At 41.5% G+C, this 19,643-nt stretch overlaps 1 protein-coding gene across 3 annotated transcripts in view; it reads right to left on the bottom strand.

Annotated features, from left to right (window-relative positions):
* VPS37B (VPS37B subunit of ESCRT-I) overlaps window positions 1-19,643 on the bottom strand; it is a 29,835-nt gene that overhangs the window by 8,891 nt on the left and 1,301 nt on the right. For all 3 annotated transcript variants that reach the window (XR_014542446.1, XR_014542447.1, XM_083590572.1), the window contains exons 2-3: window positions 1,354-1,525; window positions 856-938 (exon numbers count right to left, since the gene is read on the bottom strand). Coding sequence is in view for 1 of the 3 variants with exons in the window: in XM_083590572.1 (XP_083446698.1) it covers window positions 856-938; window positions 1,354-1,525 (255 nt within the window). In the remaining 2 variants the exon portion in view is untranslated. The remainder of the gene's footprint in view (window positions 1-855; window positions 939-1,353; window positions 1,526-19,643) is intronic.

Below are 19,643 nucleotides of genomic sequence, written 5' to 3'. Positions count from 1 at the left end.
TCTGCACTAACTCTGTAGTGCAGTGACAAAGGAATTTGCTTGTTTTCAACCCTAAGCAGCTTAAAGCAAGGATAGAGTTTAAAGCAAGGAGGCTGCCATCTGTGGCAGTTATGTAGGCTCTGGACAATTTTTCCAATTCATTTTTTTCCAGTAAAAATTTGCAACCCTACAGAATGATTTAACTATCATTTAATAAAACAAAACTTTGAAACTACCAAGCTCACTTAATATTGGATTTGCAGTTAGTCCCCACTCATAGTAATGAATTTATGGAATAGAAAATCTTCTGTGAAAATATTTTGGGGAAAATGTTGTGCCCCACACCACTGATCTGCAGTGCTTGTGGCCTCCTGAACTACATTAAGATCACAGGCTGGTGGTGGACCAAGCAAGGTGGAAGGAACTGTCCAGCAGTGCCCAAAATTCAACTCACCAACAGAGCCAGGAGCACAATTTCTGTAAGTGCTCCAACAAGCTGCTCTGTCCTCCCAGCTAGATTTTCATGCCCATTTTCCTGGCTAAATCTGAGAAGGAATAATGTCACATGCCCACTTCTACAAGGTCACGCTGCAGCACTGAATCCTGGGTCCAGAAGGGCTCCAGCAAAACTCCTTATCATGAGACACCCTTCCCTACTTCCCAGTTGACCCACTGCTCAAGCGGTCCTGTGAAAACAGTCATACTCAGGGAAATATTTAAGTCGGTGCGCTGTTAAAGTAATCTGTATTTTTCTGCAAGCTCTTTTAGGTGAAGTGATAAGCTTGCAAGATTGCATTGAGAACCCAGAGGGGATAAGAGGTCTTCCAATGCCAGAGGCATGTTGGCAACTTGATCTCCTAGGCTCTTTTCACTTACCTCAGTGTCTTCTTCAATTTTGGCCCCTTCTGTTTGAAGCAGTGCTAGAAGGGTCTCCAAGGAAGCATTGCTGGATTGTCGGTCTAAATGGAACAAAAATCAGTAAGAGATATTAATCAAAGCAAAATTGCTAAATGAAATATTACACTCCAGACATTTTAGGAAAATAACTCAAAAAATAAAAAATATCCCCAATAATGGTTGATCTAACTCATGGGTGGGCTAACCTGTGGTTCTCCAGATGTTGGCCATGCTGGCTGAGCCTAATGGGAGTTGCAGTTCACCTGGGAAGTCACCAGTCAGCCATCCCTGATCTAACTGAATAAATGTGGCAGCCTTAGCTACTTACATTTCTACTGACCCTTAGACAGCAACACCCTGCATGCAGTTACACCAACCAACTTAGGAATGATAAGTATGGTTTGCCACAGAGTTCTACTGCATGCCCATTCTGCCAGACACTTCAAACAGGAAGATGCAGAAAGAAGGGTTCATTACCTAACTTCGTTTTCTTTATTTGATATGCTTCAAAGATAACCTGCAGTTCTTGATATTTTTGCGTCAATGCAGCCTTCAGGGCATCCAGCTTTGGCTGATATAAGAGATTGCCTTCTGCCAGGCTGCGGTTGCTGGCAAGAGTCATGTCCTTGCTAAGCTGAACGTTTTGAGCCTGCAAAAGAGAGAAAGTGTTAAATGGGCAACATTTCTAAGGATTCTATTACTGACTAAACATAGTAGTCAACACCACGTGCTAGATGTCTACTAGCAGGTATACTACCCAGTTGCAGCAAAGGAAAATATGGGACCAGCTAACATTGGCTCCTCCCCTTCCGGTGAGGGAAGGAGGGAGACGGGATGGCAGGGTTTGGATGCGACAAAAGACTGCAGAACAACACAGACAGTTGTGACCTAGAGGCAGCATTAGGTATTAAAATGTGGGGCCCCAGTGAAAACACACAGAACTGGTGTTAATTAGCAGGAGGAAAGGATGTGTTGCTATCGGATTTTCTGCCTCACTTGAAAAAGCCTGTATGTGCAGCCTCAAATCAGACTAGCCAGAAATGCTAACTCTCTAAAAATAAACCTGCCATTTTAATCTAGTGGATGAGGGAGGGAAGAGAGAGAAGATAGGTTTACAAGAGAGGGGCTTGAAAAACCAAACACTACATGGAAAGTTGGCTTGGCAGAATCTCGCACGAGATCTCTAATAAGATTTGTAGATCAAAGGGGAAATTGTAAGATCTGAACTCAGTCATTCAGCAGAAGTGAACAGCAGGATACTGTTTCCTCTAATGGGACAGGGAGGACAAGGCCCTGTTTCCTTGATTATACAAATCTGATAAAGAGCTCTTTATTGCATTCAGGAGTTAGCATGCACATAAGCTGCTCTCAAAAAAGACTGGATATCTTCATTTGTTGCCTATATATGCTTCCTACATTTTAATGTACACTCACACAATTTCTGTCAGTCATTCAAGGCAGCATAAAATTTAAAAAACTGTATTACAATCTGATAGGTAACACAAATACGGGAAGGGAAGGAGAACATTAAGTAAGTCAGGTACCACCAAGCCTTACACAAAATGGACTGTATCCAATTAAATTTACTCCTAGTGAACTCACTGGAATTAACGGGGCCTGCTAGTCACATCCATCAATTCCAATCACCAGCACTGGATACAACCCAGTGTTACAGAGATTTTACTTTCTTGTCCTTGTGATCTACCTCAGATCTTTTCAAACGGTGTCGCAACATGTTAGCGTGTCAGCTGCAGTGTGTAGGTGTGTCTCGCAAAAGCTCCCCACGCTCCTCCCTGGGCTGGAAAGGGGTTAGTTTAACCTCTGGTTTGCTAGTAAAACGGAATTACTGTGTCACAAAACGATGCATGTTTAAAAACTGTGTCACTGACATGAAAAGGACTGGGGTGAGCGTACACTCAGTGCTCTGCTGAATCATGCCACCAAATTGAAACACCATCCAAGATGTTGAATCACATAATGAATCACACCAAACTCCCATCTAATCCTATCCTGTTAACAGGCCTCCTGGAGAAAAAGGGCTAATAGCTGCTGAAAGACCCACGGTGGTGAATTGGGAACTGGACAGCAGCTATTTGGGCACTGTGGGAAATAGATGCTTACTCAGGTGGGCCATTGATCTCACCAAGCCAGACTCTTCTGATGGCACTCCTGAATGGGGTTTTTGGGGGGACATTCCAAGTTTAATTATGCCTAGTCCACCAACATTCCTTAAACCCGAAGTTTAGGATCTACTTAAGCTAAGAAAAAAATGGAAAGCATATGATTTAGAGAGTGGATTTTTTCTTTATATAAATTGTTTATTCTCACATGGCTCACTGCACGATTCCCTTCACCAAGTCTTCTTATGTGACTTGCTCTTAATAATTATTTCCAATTCATCTGTCTGCTATCTCTCCCATCTATTTTTATACCTAGAGGACATTATACACACTAACTCACTCACTCCCCACTAAATCTTTTCTGTTATGCAAAAATCCCAAGCTAATGTCTGCTGACTCTGGACATTTAGCTTTCAGAAGCCAGTGTATAACTTCGCATTATCACCTTAAATATTTCTGTTAGAAGCAATAAATATCTCTGTGCTCCCAACTGGTAGCACACATGGATTTGCAAATGTAGCAAATATAGGACTACTTTTCCACCCCATAAATTAACAAAGCTGAGTGTTCCTGCCCGCGGCTTCCTTGTCACATGGGAGCAACAGCTAAAGCTTACTAGGTTTCTCCAGCACAGTTACATCAAGAAGGGTAAAAGATGCTTTCCAAGACATTAAAAAGCAACATTACATTCCCCAAAATTATTTTTTTAGATTAAATTAAATATAAAATCATTATTTTAAAATGATTGTGCACTAAGTGTCAAATACACCATCAAATACACCAACAGTGGGACACAGCCAAAGTAAAAAAATTATCAAGGACCCCAGAGGGCCTCACATGAGAGGCAGCCACACTTGAAATTAGGATTAAGGTCCCATCTGAACTAGATGTTTAAAGTAGTACTATATGCTACTTTTGTTTATTTATTATTATTATTTTATTTATTAGATTTATACAGTGCTTTTTTCTGGGGGGACACAGGGGGATGCATACCCCTAAACATTTTGTGAATCTTTGTACTTTTGTCCATTTACTGTATTTATTTCTTCCGATTTGAACTATAAAATAGTGATTTTCTTGAGTCAAAATAAGAATACCCCTAAACATTTTAAAAGGGAAAAAAGCACTGGGTTTATATACCACCCTCAGGGCAGTTCATGATTCTCTGTTCCCCTCATAGTTAGTTCCCAGAGTGGTTTAGCAATCAATCCCTCTTTCCAGGGAACTCGGTAAACTGTAGTATTGTGGGGGGAACAGGGGTCTCCTAGTAACTCTCAGCACCCTTAACAAACTACAGTTCCCAGGATTCTTTAAGGGATGCCATGACTGTTTGAAAGTGGTGAAATATTGCTTTAAATGTATGGTGCAGATGGGACCTCAAACTGATGAGCAAGGAATGCACTCCCATAAAAGAGGTGATGCATTAATGACTACGATAAACTCCACCAAGCTAATGACTGATGTTAGGCAAGGAGAGGGAGATTATGTAATTGTCCTTTTTATTACTAGATTCTAAATAAGAGTCAATTATGAAACAGCAATTGGGTTGCTCAGTTCATGAGCCGTTCCTACCTGCAACAGAGGAAGCAACTCATACTAGTTAAAGACTTTTTGTATCCTCAAGCACGTCCTACAAGTTCAGACACAGTGTGGTAGAACAGCATGTCAAAAGAAAAGCAGGGATGCAATAAAGCAGATCTGCCCCATGCCAGCTCTGTTCCTCTCCAACCCAGCAATTTATAGCCCCAATCCCTGCATGTCCCACCCAATCTCATTATATTTATGCAGTTTCCAGCTCCTGTCAACATCACTAGCACTAGCTGCTGCTTGCAGGAAGAAATGCTCAGCTTAACAACTTAAGGACACAAAGTAAGTTATGTGATGAATCTGATTAATGAGACAACTTCATGTGATTACCTGCCATTTTACAGTGCCTCAGCTCCATTTTAGGAGGCAGCTAGCTAGCAGTTTTAGCAGAATATGCCTGTGTCTTATTTTATTTTAAACAACCTGTAAGTACAATGTGTTTCTCTTAAGTTGTACCACACATTAAGGGTCTGGAAAACTCAAGACTGTATTGTTAGCCCATATATTACTGGGACAGGAGGAGTTGTCAAATTCTATTCCTATCTTCATCACATACATACTTTGGGAATTCAGTTATGGCACCTAACTTCTAAGCCACAAATTATTGTGTTAGCAAGCACCCTACTCTTGCTCAGAATGATTCCAGTTTAATGTCTGGGGAAACTCTTGACCATGTGAACAAGGACAAGCATGACTATAAAAGATGTAAAATATACTTTAAGTAATATACATGAGAATGATCTCAGGTTGCGTTATCCTCAAGAAACCCATGCCATGACCATGGAATTCTGCGGCCAAGAGAAGGCAATCTTTGTCCGAACATCCTTTTGGAGGATACCAGTAGCAAAACTTTATTATTTTTAGTTATACACATCCAGAAAATCTAGACAAACTAAAACTGGATTTTTTAGCTTTAACACGCTTATGTTAGTTCTCTCAAAGCTGATGTCTTGGCATGGCCTCAATGTCACTCTTCTTTCTCTTTGGCGATCACTCGTAGCCGAGTAAGATTGTCTTCCATAAACACAATTTTAACAATGAGTCCGTAAGTGACTGTGGAGGCCAATTCTGGATCCACACAACCCCAGTGGGGACATTGGTTTCCGGGAGTTGATCACAGTGTGGATTTGCCAAGCGTGCCTTCCTCTTAGCACGTTTCTCCCTTGCGTCCTGAGTTCGAGTGTCTTCAAAGCCCATGACACCTTTGGTAAAGGCTGTTCTCCAACTGGAGCGCTTGCAGGCCAGTGTTTCCCAGTTGTCAGTGTTTATACTACATTTTTTAAGATTTGCCTTGAGACAGTCTTTAAACCTCTTTTGTTGACCACCAGCATTATGTTTTCCATTTTTAAGTTCGGAATAGAATAGTTTCTTTGGAAGACGATCATCTGGCATCCGCACAACATGACCAGTCCAACGAAGTTGATGTTGAAGAATCATTGCTTTGACACTAGTGATCTTTGCTTCTTCCAGTACATTGATATTAGTTTGCCTGTCTTCCCAAGTAGGAGGAGTTGGAGATGGCGTTTATAAGTGGCCCATGTTTCACAAGCATATAGTAACGTTGGTAGTACAACAGCTTTGTAAACAAGCATTTTGGTTTCCCTGTGAATGTCCTGGTCCTCAAACATGCTGCATTTCAATCAGGAAAAAGCCACACTCGCAGAGCTCAGGCGATGCTGGATTTCGGCATCAATGTGGGCTCTTGTGGAAAGATAACTGCCTAGGTAGGAGAAGTGATTGATATTTTCCAACACTACACCATTGAGTTGGATTTGTGGCGCTGCAGAGGGGTTATTTTGTACTTGTTGGTGCAGCACTTTGGTTTTTTTGGATGTTGAGTGATAGGCCAAGCTTTTCGTAAGCTTCTGCAAAGATATTTAGGATGGTTTGGGGTCATCCTCTGAGCGTGCGCACACTACATTGTCATCAGCATACCGAAGCTTTATGACGGTAACCTTACTCTTTGCCTGCTCAGATTGAAGAGCTTTCCATGGACAGATGGAAGGCCTCAATGTCACTAGGCGCAGAATGGCAACTGCTGTCTATTTCTGCTCCTACAAATTCCCTTTTCTTACTCCTAGAACTAAATAACTTTTTACCACCTATGAACTCTTTGTCAAGCGCTGCATGTTAAAACACCTTTCTACCACTTAAAGAGCTTTTCAGACTTGAAGTGCTTTCTCACTTCCCCCAAACCCAACCAGTTCTGCTAATAAGAATCACTTGTTGGCTAACTCACCGAGGCCTGAAGCTTCAATGTTCTACCCATATTAAGTTTAGCTTATATATCCATTTGTTATAAAGCTCTTTTGCAAGGTAAAATCACAGAAAGCAAAGCTTCCAAGATAATGTGCAGGGGCATTTATATAAGCAATTCAAAAACCAGTGGAGAATAAGCCGTGGGCCCACTTACAGCATTACAACACCCAATTGCGCCCTCTGTCACAGCAATTCATGTTCTATTTACGTAGCGCTATTACTAAATGCTCAGAAATAAACCACACAGCCTCAGTAATGTTTACAGCAACAAATGTTTAATATCCATATTTCTTCAGGAAAATCAAAGAAACCTTTTTTAAAACCAACATATATACTGTACAGACAACATAGTATAGCTAAGCCTCATGGGAGCTGGAGTCTAACCTCACCCCAGTCCCTGCCAGACACAGAGCAGAACACAAGAAATGTGCATCCCTCCCAGCCACCTCTTAGTGACATCGCATTGAAGAATTTCATAACAACCATAAGAAACGGCTCTATTTAAGAACACACAAAGCACTGGCTGATTTTCCTTTCTCAATGGCAAACACACAAAAAACCCTTTAAAAGCAAAGGAGTCTAATATACATTTAGTCATATGAACCTATCCAAAGTCATAGTAGCATGATATGGCCACAGTTGAACAATTTCTCTTGGCAGCCCTTAATTTTTCAAGGCTTGATGAAAATTACTTCACCACTTTCATTTCCCCACTTGGCTTTCGAGTATTGTAAAAACCACAAACCAGAGCTGCTTTGATATATATGGACTTTCACCCAAACCCAAAATTATCAACTGTGACTAGCATCCTCAACTAATTTTGTGGGCTTTGAGAGTTATTTGCATTTTTCAATATGCAGCAGAGATTGATGTGGATTAATGCTGCAATTCATTGTTGTTCTGAGCTGCAGTTAACAGTAACATGAGATACAATAATAATAACTATTATTTATATGCCACCCATCTGGCTGGGTTTCCCCAGCTACTCTGGGCAGCTCACAGCATATATTAGAACATACTAAAACATCAAACACTAAAAACTTCCCAATACAGGACTGTCTTTAGATGTCTTCTAAAAGTCAGATAGTCCACAGGGAGGGCGCCACCACCAAGGAGGCCCTCTGCCTGCTTCCCTGTAACCTCGCTAATCGCAGTGAAGGAGTCAGCAGAAGACCCCTGGAGGACCTCAGTGTCTGGGCTCAACAATGAGGGAGGAGACGCTCCTTCTGGTATACTGGGCCGAGGCCGTTTAGGGCTTTAAAGGTCAGTACCAACACTTTGAATTCTGCTCAGAAACGCACTGGGAGCCAATGAAGATCCTTTAGGACTGGTGTTATATGGTCCTGGTGGTCACTCCCAGTCATCAGTCTAGCTGCCGCAGTCTGGATTAGTTACAGTTTTCAGGTCACCTTCAAAGGTAGACCCACACAGAGCGCATTGCAGTAGTACAAGCGGGAGATAACCAGAGCATGCACCACTCTGGCAAGACAGTCTGCGGGCAGGTAGGATCTCAGCTGGCATACCAGATGGAGCTGGTAGACAGCTGCCCTGGACACAGAATTGACCTGCACCTCCATGGATAGCTGTGAGTCCAAAATGACTCCCAGGCTGTGCACCTGGTCCTTCAGAGGCACAGTTATCCCATTCAGGACCAGTGAGTCCCCCACACCTGCCCATCCCATCCTCCTAAAACAGTACTTCTGTTTTATCAGGATTCAACCTCAATCTGTTAGCTGCCATCCATCCTCCAACTACCTCCAGCCACTCACACAGGGCATTCACCACCTTCACTGATTCTGATTTAAAAGAGAGGTAGAGCTGGGTATCATCTGCATACTGGTGAATGCCCAGTCCAAACCCCCTGATGATCTCTCCCAGTGGCTCCATATAGATGTTAAAAAGCATGGGGGAGGGGATGGAGCCCGGAGGCACCACACAAGTGAGAGCCCAGGGATCTGAACACTCATCCCCCAACACCACTTTTGGGACATGACCCTGGAGGAAGGAGCAGAACCACTAAATAACAGTGCCCCCAGCTCCGAATTCCTCTAGATGGTCCATAAGGATGTCATGGTTAATTGTGTCAAAGGCCGCTGAGAGATCCAGCAGGACCAGGAAACAGCTTTCACCTAGGTGTGTGGCCCGCCAGAAATCATCAACCAGTGCGACCAAGGCAGTTTCAGTCCCATGATGAGGCCTGAATCACGACTGGTGTGCCTGGAGTTGTTCAGTGACCACCTGCTCAATCACCGTGTCCAAGAATGGAAGATTTGAGACTGGGCGATAGTTGGCCATATTGACTGGGTCCAAAGCTGGTTTTTTAAGAAGCAGTTTAATAACTGCTTCTTTAATCAGGTGTGGGAAGACTCCCTCACAGAGGGAGGCATTCACCACCCCATGGAGCCCATTGCCCAGCCCTTCCCAGCTCACTTTTATGAGCCAGGATGGGCAAGGATCAAAGAGACAGGTGGTCAGTTTCACTCATCCAAGCAGCCTGTCCACATCCTCAGAGGTAACAGAAGGAAACCTGACTATTTCAGTATCTAACATGGTATATAAAAGGAAGCCAAATCCATTTTTATAAAGAATGAGATTCAAGGAATTACAACAAAACGTTGGCTGGGGACTTCTTTACATTCAACTAAAAATATGAAGACAAAAAAAGAAGGACTGAAATGGAACTATTTCAAATTCAGTTTTTTAAAAAGAGGCTGACATCATTCAATTTACGCTGATTAGCTAAGAATACTTAACACCTGCTTTGCAAATGGAAGTGAAAGTTAAAGGAATGGATAAGACTCCTTGGAATATTAGCAATGCAATGGATTCAAAATCAAACTTCCAAATGGTATCATAAGCAAATTCCCTCTGGACCTTTCCAGACAGAAGAGGGAACATTCTCCTCATTTATGGCCCTATTAATTTTATGCTGGAACTCTGGTAACATCCACATCATGGCTGAGGGAAAGATTAAGCACACCAGAAGCAACAAGCTTCTTGTACTCAAGCGGAAGCTGCATCAGACGTTTGGGTTCCGAAAAACGTTCAAAAACCGGAGCATTTACTTCCGAGTTTTTGGCGTTCAGGAGCCGAAATGTTCAAAAACGGAGCCATTCGAGAACCAAGGTTTGATTGTTTTTGGTGGAAAGGTAAAATTCTTCAAAAGCACACCTTTCTGTCAAGGAAGCAAGCCAGCCTAACAGAAACAAACTAGCCTTGTACTAATACAGTAATAGTTCCTTATAATCTGCCAACAAGGCAGGAAAACAGAACAAACTCCTGAGATAAGAACAAGACCAGATTTCAAAACAGACTGGATTCTAATTATATAAACAGTACTTTGGATCAAAGATAGGAAGGTGCGGTGTGCAAAACCCACCAAGCTCAATTTTTAAACTGAACTACTGGTTCAGAAAGAAGGCTGGCCAGTAAGCCTAATGTGGACAGGACAGGTTAACACAGGCACAACAGAGACTCAAACTGCAGGTCACATGGGCCATGAAAACCCCAGTTGGGTCTTACTGTTTTGCAATGGTTGCTCATGCCCTGCCTGTATCACTGTGGACTGGAGCAAAGCACTTAGAGTGCAAAGTCCAGCTGAGGTACTGACACTAATCCCATTTCCATTCTCACATTTGGGTGCGTACGTATATAGAGAGGTGCAGATGGGCTTGCACTCCAGTTTGCTTCAGAACTGTGTGATTCTCTTGTTAAACAGATTAGGAAAACTGGCTTCTCCCCTCTTAGAAAATCTTAAGAGTTATTCACAGGGCTTAAACAAAAGTGCTTAGATAGCAGGCCTAGACTTATTTTAGAATAGGGTAGGAGTTTGGGTATTTTTGCTGTACGTTATGATTAAGTAATAACCCTATTAGCAAGCAGCTGCCATCTGGAGCTCTGACCTTTCCCTCTCCTGCAAGAATATACTTTTATTTTGTGTTTTGAAGGGGGAACGGAGAATGGGAAAAACTGATGTATGTAAAAACAACAAGTTTCCTACCACAAAATTATCAGATAACTACAAAATAGTGATTCATACGCAGGATTTGCCAAGCTGAGTTGTGGGAAACAGTGCTGGCCCACAAGGAACTATACTAAGGGTACAACTAGAAATACCTTCTGAAATGTGATATCTGAATGAGACTAATCCCAACTGCTCATCACAATCTGGCAAACCAAGTTATAATCATAACCTTGCTTTGGGAGAAGCTACAGAAAGGAATTCTGTCAACATTTCCATAAGAATTAAAAATAATAGTAACAAATGAGTCTTTCAACTACTCTCAACTTTTTACCAGGATAGCAGCTGCTTAATGTTAATCTTGATTTTTAATTTCAGAGATCCTTCTCTCCTGCCCCAATACTAGAACTGCACATTTAGTTCACATACTTCCACATAACAGTAAAAAACAAAAAACGCAGCTGGATACAATCCCAGAAAACATTAACTACTACTCTGATGGATATGTTTTTAGTCAACCGAATCAGAGGTTTTTGTGTACATGGACCTTTGGGTATACTTCCTTCACTGCTGCCACATCCGTTTCTAGATCCAGCAGAAGAGGCACAGTCTTACCCTTCGATGTGCTCCAAGGCTTTGGCCCTCTTCTCTTTCCTCTTCTGTCAGGATACCTCCCTGAGCCCATGACCTTTACTCCTCTAGAACCACCACCTTCAGCCGTCTGAAAGTCTCCTATTCCCTTAAAGAGTTGCACCTTTTCTCCACTACTGATCCTGACTGCCTGGAATTGCCTCCCACTTGTGTGATGACACTTCTCACTTGCTTTTACCCTTCCACACAAGCTTCTCTATCAACCCCCTGGTTCAATCCCCAGTTCCCATGCCCTACTACAACCAAACCTTAGCACAGGTACCTGTTAACAGACACCATATATTTACTATTTGTTTTTATTGCTTTGTTCTATTTATCAATCACTCTGGGAATTTAATTGATGGGTGGCATAATGTACTCTTCCTGTTTACCCCTGCCTCCCATCTCATCATTTCTGTTAATTTTTATATTGTAAGCTCCTCAGGGTATCAACCTGTGCACATCTAATTGTGCACTCTATCACTGAAGAGAATGGATTGCAGCATCAACTCCCCTTCTCCAACTTCACAAAAAGAAACAGTAGGAAATACTTCCTGTTTTAGGAATTTTGGTGGTGGGAATTTTGGAAGTGTGGGTTTCTTCTCATTATTAGACAGTATGTGTGCTTGTATGTGCAGTACAGTGGTACCTCGGGTTACATATGCTTCAGGTTACAGACTCTGCTAACCCAGAAATAGTGCTTCAGGTTAAGAACTTTGCTTCAGGATGAGAAAAGAAATCGTGCTCTGGCGGCGCGGCAGCAGCAGGAGGCCCCATTAGCTAAAGTGGTGCTTCAGGTTAAGAACAGTTTCAGGTTAAGTACGGACCTCTGGAATGAATTAAGTACTTAACCCGAGGTACCACTGTATGTGCACAGTATGTGAACTTATCTTCAGCTGGTATGCCTGACCTGAGGTGGGTCAGTAACATTTCATGTTCTGTTTTTGTACGTCCAGGAGTTGGGCAGAAGATGGAATTTCAGTAGGTACCGTTTCTTGACTCTGCATAAGAACTACTATGAGTACATTTCCTTTTCATCTGGTCACGCAAGAGGAGTGGGGAACCTGAGGCCCTTCACTTAATTTTATGCAGGGAGAAGAAACCGGGGGGGGGATCCCCTAGCAAGTAATAATTTCAGATCTCTGAGAAGAGGAATCTACTGTCCCCACAGTGCAACCTTAGAGAGATAAAGGGGTGGTCCCTCCCGCTGCCTACATGTGATCCTGATCAACCTAGGGGGGATGCAGCCCTCAACAGAAAACGGGGTCCTCACCTCTGTCCTAGAGACAAAGCAGGAAGGGGGACAAATATAATTAAAAATTAGTGGTTAAAGCATTGAAAGGTTTTATGGTCAGTAAAGGTTGGAGATCTAACAGGACTGCAGAAGAATCAAAGGACAATTTTCTGCAATGCTGCTATTTAATGACCCATAGTGTCCTTGCCTTGACTGCAAACAGAGCACATCCTGGTATCCCTCTTCCCTCCCTAACCCAGACATTTTTTGTTCTCTATATAACAAGGAAGTGACCTCTGTTTACAAAGCGCAGAGGGAGAAGCCCTATTACGTAAGACAGGCGGCTCAGATTCTATTGTACCAAGTTATTTTAAGGTGGTGTGTGTTTTTATCTAAAAGCCCCTTTGAAACAGCACTTGGTCAGTCCAAAAAGCTTCCTAGAAATATGGAGTAGGAATTCTTCCACAGGAATTCCACCTGTCCCCTAACTTGAATCATTTGGAGTAGGTTCATGTTACTGCAGGAATCAAATCAATACCATGACTATTGTTTGTCAAAAGTCCAACTCATTTGCAGGATTCTGAGACACAACTATTCACCTTGAGGAATAAAAAGCGCATCATAAACTTGAATGTGGAACCAATTTTACATGTATTACACAGCTTCAAATTAGCGGCAAACCCAGCAAAATACTGAAATTCAAAGCAATATTCAGAACACTTGGCTGGAAAAATCCAGGATAAAGTAGAAACAAAGGAAGCAAAAATATATCTGCATCATTGCAATCCAACACTCACGTGGGTCTTGATTCTGAGTAGGTTAAGCATAGGATTGCACTGTATATCTAACAGAAGAGAACTGGGCCTTTTCACTGAGGCTAGGTACAGTAATGTTTCACACTTATGCAACTGATCATTGAGACCAATTTTAAAAGTTACATTTTGTGATTTAAAATAATCTTGCTGAGCTATTTTTCAAGGGAAGAAATACAGCAGATATTAGATATACAGCAAAGAATCCTCTGGTACCTTTAAGACTAGAAAGTTATAAGCTTTCACAGACTACAGTCTGCTACATCAGACGCAGAAGATTAACATTTTCCCCGCCCTCCCTAACAGGATATGGTTTCAAAATTTTCTGCCCTTTTCCCAGCGCTCAAGCTTACTACAGGTCCAGCAGCTTCCATTTTGGCCACCCAGCAAACATTTCACCCAGGTCCTCCTCTGAATTCTCTCCCATTTCAGAGAGTTTATTGTGTTAGTTTGCAGGTACACACATAACGCTTGTGGTGCCCTCAAAGATCATCAGATTGTTTCCTAATTTTTCATAGACTAATGCCAACCCCTTCTGATGCATGAAGAAATATTACGCACATACACAAAACATTACCCTGTCTGCACACATTTAAAAAATCAGTTGGCAAATATTCTGTGTATCTTATTTAGTTCAAGACCACAAAAGCTTGTGCCACAATAAGATGCCAAAGGGCGTGCTTTCATATGTCCAGTTTTACTGCTTTTCCCCCTATTACTGCCTTGTGTTGGTGCAAAACTAAGCCTTTGCAGTATCACCCCAAACTGCCCCTAATGTCTTATTCTGGATAATCTCACTAAAACTGTGCAATGAGACTGTATTATTATGCCAGGGTGACATAAGTTTATATCTTGTAGACATAGGCTTTTCCTAATTGATGACCACAAGAGAGAAGAGAAAGCCTGTAGTTATAGGCATGTTTAATTAGTAGCCTTAAAACCTAATTTAATGTCAGCAAAAGAGAACATGACCACATTCATAGTTGAGATGAGGAACAGCACCATGGAGCCAAGGACTTCAGGCATCTATTAACTTGTTTCTTCTTCTTTTGACATCTGTCTGCAAGTACACAAGGGACTGTCCATTAAAGCCCTACCAAATTTACCATCCCTAAATCTTTCAGGGATTCAGTCAAGAATACAATAATATATAGCAATTACAATTAAAATCTTGAAAGAATGATGAACAAATATTGACCACAAAGTCAAACTCCCGTAACAAAATCCAAAACAGCCAATGAAACTAAGACAATGATATACCAGTAAAAAACAACCCACCAGGTAAAAACCTTTTTAAGCTTCCATACAGCTACTGGTAAGCACAGAGTACTCATGCGGGGGGGGGGGGGGACGACCTAGTCATTCCAGATTCAAGGGCTAAGCATAGGTCTAAATATCTTAAGACAGTAATAAGAATGACAGCTCGAGATCAGTGTGGAAGTACCGTACCAAAGGAACGGAGGAAAGCTTGGATGCTGCTGAGAACAGGGGAAAATTCAACAACAAAAAGCCGCATCATCCAAACGCCTCCACACAAAACTCAGAATTCCATAACCACTAGGATAGCTTGAGAAAGAGACTGCACATGAAGTACACCTACTGATTTCATTTCACATGCACATATTCATTTGCTGAGAAGTCACACAACCCCACAAACACTCCAAATGGCATCTCTGATGCTTGCTAAGCAACAAAGTAAGAAAACCTATCAAGTCTATTCAGCACACGGAATTAGGAACCTGCCTTATACAGAGTCAAATAATTGGTCCATTTGCTCCAAAGTGTCTACCCAGACAGGCAATGACCTTCCAGACAAGAGTCTTTCCCAGCGCTCCCTGAGGATGCAACCACATTACAGCCCTATTATGCAAAAGACATAATAGCACAAGAGACCTTTTGGACACACACTTTAGAACAGCAAATCAAAAGAGGTACAAGCTGTTTTAACACAAAATTATTACTGAAGACGTTCCATGATAACCATGGTAACTAGTTCTGGGCATTTCCCATTACAATGGTGGAAAGGACAATTTACTATCACTTGTTCATGAGCATCTTTGGTCGCAGAAATGCTTTCCCTCAGAAGTTAGAAGGAATGGAAATTAAAGTTTTGCTTTATCTAATCTATTACCCAAGGCTGGACATTTCTCAGATGCTTCGCTTTTCATGCCCCTAAAAAACTAATGCTAGTATCTAGTAATTCAGAATATCTATATTTACTCTACCTAGGCAAGGTTGACATTCGTAACATTTCAAGTTGGTTCCTAGGCAAACTAATCAAATATTTTCCCTGCCCAATCTTCGACACTGAGTGAATGGTATTCATACAATGACTGTTAAGAACCAGTGAGATTTGCAAGAAAAGGCTGCACTGTAGAGTACCTCTACTCAGGACTCCAGTGAGCCATGCCTTTTTGGGGGGTTCATCTTTTCAACAATGCCCTCTAGTTTTCCTCCTCCCTCTGACAGGCATCTGCATTCTATAGCCACTAACATGCTCACTATATTCTTTTTAGGGTTCCCCCCTTAAATAATTTTTTTGGCTCTGAAAACCTTGAGGGAGCCCAAAGTCTGCCAATCCCTTCTTTCTGTGCATGGATGGTGCTGTTTTGGCTGTACAAAGAGCCACTCTCAGAGAATGAATGCTTTGCTGTATATAGAGGAATACCAGCTTACCATTAGTATGCTAGTATATAGAAGAATACTATTACCAGCTTACAATACAAAGCAAGAGCATCAGGCAACATACATGACTTCTCACTTAATCTAAGGCACACTTACTTGAGAGCGAGTCATACTTGAACTCAGTAGTGCTCACTTCTAAGTGAACACAGTCAAGCTGAAAAGGACATTATATTATAAGCTAGCCTTTGAAAATAAACAAGTTATGGAATAAACTTTAGCCCACACTGTCTAAAGCTACTACCTGCTCCCCCCCCCCAAAAAATACATTATCTTTTCAAGATGTCAGATGATACAAGACAAGAAGCACCTGAGTGCTTGCATTCCTTATGATTTTTCACTTCTTGTTTCTTAAGGCATTTCACTCCCATTTCTATTACTATTTGCGTTTATTTATTTATTTTAAAAAACCATTTATATACCTCTCTGTCATTAAAATATATCAGCAGTTTACAACAATATAAAAACAAAACCACTAAAATCATAAAAAGTGGCAAACAAAAATAAATTAAAAACAACCATCAATAAACCATTGTGGCAGATATATGCCTTCAAACGGCAGAAAGCAGAAAAGGACAGTGGATAAATCATCAGGGAAGGGAGGTGGGAACTTGCAGAACATGCCTGATCGCTTAAGCATGGTTAGGGAACATCACACTTGTGTTGGACCTACACAGATAGTATTTTGGAAGGTTCTTTTGACCAGAACACATAGAAACATCAAGTTACATGTATGTATACACACAGAGAGGATCAGCCCAAGCAGATTCACTAAACAGGACAGCTCATGCAGCGGAGGGATAATTTACATCTATTCTATGAGGAATACACACAACATGCAAAAGGAAGAGCAAGTTTGCAATTAAGACACTTTTATTTCAGACTTGTATAAAATAAAAGTAATAGGCAATGAAGAGTTCATGCAAGATTCATATCTGGGTCTGATTTGACAGTCAACATTCTCCACAATCCTTCATTTATGCTGGGGCCATTTGGTTCTCATTTTGATAAATATTAACCCCAGGAGCCTCTGCATCTGCAGAGCAGGAAGTGATGCCTTGATTTGCAGGTGGACCTTACACCTCTGCCACACTTCGTAAGCACCATTTTCTTCCGCCACCAATGCAAAAACAATCATGCAAAAATATTGTAGAGTAATCAAACTACAGTACAAAGGCACAGCCCTCTGAAAACTAGGTTTGCTTCACCCAGTTCAGTCTCTGCAGAGATCTAAACTTTAAAATGTATAGGGGGTTCTTCATTCCTGAAATAGACATGGCTGTTTTATTTATATTTTACTGACTTTGTGAAATGTAAGCCTCCTTGTATTGGCTATTCCTAAAGAGGTAGCAGATAAATAATTTTATACATAACTTATGCAGACCCTCTCAACACTTGGGCACTTTGCTTTTTTCATGTTTGCCTTAACAGAGAACTACGAACAGATCTTAGTTTCATTCAACTGCAAGTTCCCTTATAGCCTTGAAAACAAGAGGAGTATTATCAAAAAGCTGGATACAATCTTAGTTACAGTGAGCATTTCTATAGCTTAGCACAATGACTTTTCAGACCTGCGGCCTCCCCACTCTCCCCCCCCCATAGGCTGGCTTTTGGGTTCTGTACTAGCGGTTACCAAGGAGTGACTGGAAACTAGAGATCCTCCCTCCATTTATAAATTCCAGACAACAAAAGAGCACAGAGAGAAGCAGCAAAGATTTCTGAGGATTCAAAAGCCCTTTATTTGACAAATGACTACATTACCCAGATCCCAGAAACCAAATTAAGTGAGGAGTGGGTGGGAGGAAGGAAAAAGTTGACACTACATTTATGAGCCTCAAAACTGCAAAACAAATGGAAAGAAAGTGAGAAGACTTGTGTCTGAAAGGTGTGGATCTGGTTAATTAGCAAAGCTTATATTTGCTAAATTAAATAGAAGAGAAAAGAGATAAACTGTTTTTCTAATCTCCAAGAGAGTTTGCTTTTACAAAGGACAAATAGCTAGATTAACTTAAACTGAAGAAATTTCTTCAGTGCATTTCCTTGTGTTTGGAAGTCCAGGATGCTGGTTATGTAGTCAACTCAAAAAGCAATGAAGAACTGCTTTTGTTCCTAGACAAAATGGGGAGGGTCCAGCACTCAATTCATAGAGAAGCAAAGAGGGCTCCTGATATTCCCCTTAGTTACAATTATTACTGGAGTGGAGTGGTATGATTTAGCCAGAAGTGAAAGAGTCAAAAGGAATGGGCTTGTGAATCTTACCTTCTCCCTACCTTTCTTCTCTGCCCCCTCTTCTCCAGGAAGATGAGAGAGAGAACTATTATCTGTCACTGAAGCGAACTGAAATTAACAATGAATTCAAGCTACCCCCATGGGGTAAAATTACCGTACGGTAAAATTACCTTTTAAGATACATTATCTTAAAAGTATCTTTTAAGATATTTTATCTCAAATACATTACAACTCCAGAAGGCCATAATGGGTGCTTTCATTTTTTCATAACCAATCAGGTTCTACAGGACAAGAAAACACAGATGGGGTAGCTCTCATTATAAAGTTTTCTATTAGGGTATATCAGACCCACAACGGGGAAGGAGAGAACACTTCTTTGTCAATTCATTAGGAGTTTAAAGGCAGAGTCAGGCAGTGGAGGAGGGCAGGCTTCCATGTATGTTTTAATTCCTATTTTATTTCTGTGTATCAGAAGGCAGTTGCCTAGGCAGCTGCAAAGTCTCACCTACCTCCACAACACCACATAACTCTGAACCACTCTCTTCTCTGCTCCCTAATCACTCATAGACAGACACCTCTCACCCACCAAACAGATTCTAATCTTGCGCTAGAAAGACAGCTGCAAGGCCTGATCCAACTCATGTGAGGAGATTAGTCATACTTAAAGTGGAAGGGTCATTCTGAAAATGGAATTCACGAAACAGGGACACACCTGCCCCTTACAGTTTGCAGTACTGTATCTCTCAATGGGGCGGGAGAAAAGGTCAACACACAGTTGAAGAGACCCCTAAAAGAAAAATTGCCCAGATCTTAACACACAGTCCCAAACATTTCAACAACAGGAAAGGAGGAGTATTAATTCAGCATTAAAGGTTGGAGAAAGACAATGAGGAAGACTAGCTAAGTTTCATGACCACCCGCACATCCCAATGGCAAGACAGCAAATAGTTTGGGAGAAAAAAAGGCAGATCTAAAATGGACAAGGGTGCCCTAATCTATGTCTCTACCCAATCTACCCCTAACCTCAATCCCTAAAACCATACAACACAATGGGGCTGGACAGGAAAAAGAACACCTAAGCACTGATTTCCCAGACAACAAAGTTCAGTTGCAGAACATAAGACTCAATCTCAGAGCCGTGGGTTCAAGCCCCCCGTTGAGCAAAAGAGTCCTACATTGCAAGGGATTTCATACAATGCTATGAATCTATGAAATGGGGGCAATTAAGACTAAGGTCCCTTCACCACCAACAT

This window comes from Podarcis filfolensis, assembly GCF_964270895.1.
Source record: "Podarcis filfolensis genome assembly, chromosome: 16".
NCBI classification, from domain to species: Eukaryota; Metazoa; Chordata; class Lepidosauria; order Squamata; family Lacertidae; genus Podarcis; species Podarcis filfolensis.
Note: the sequence above shows the minus strand (reverse complement) of the source record. Positions and strands in the feature narration are given on the sequence as shown.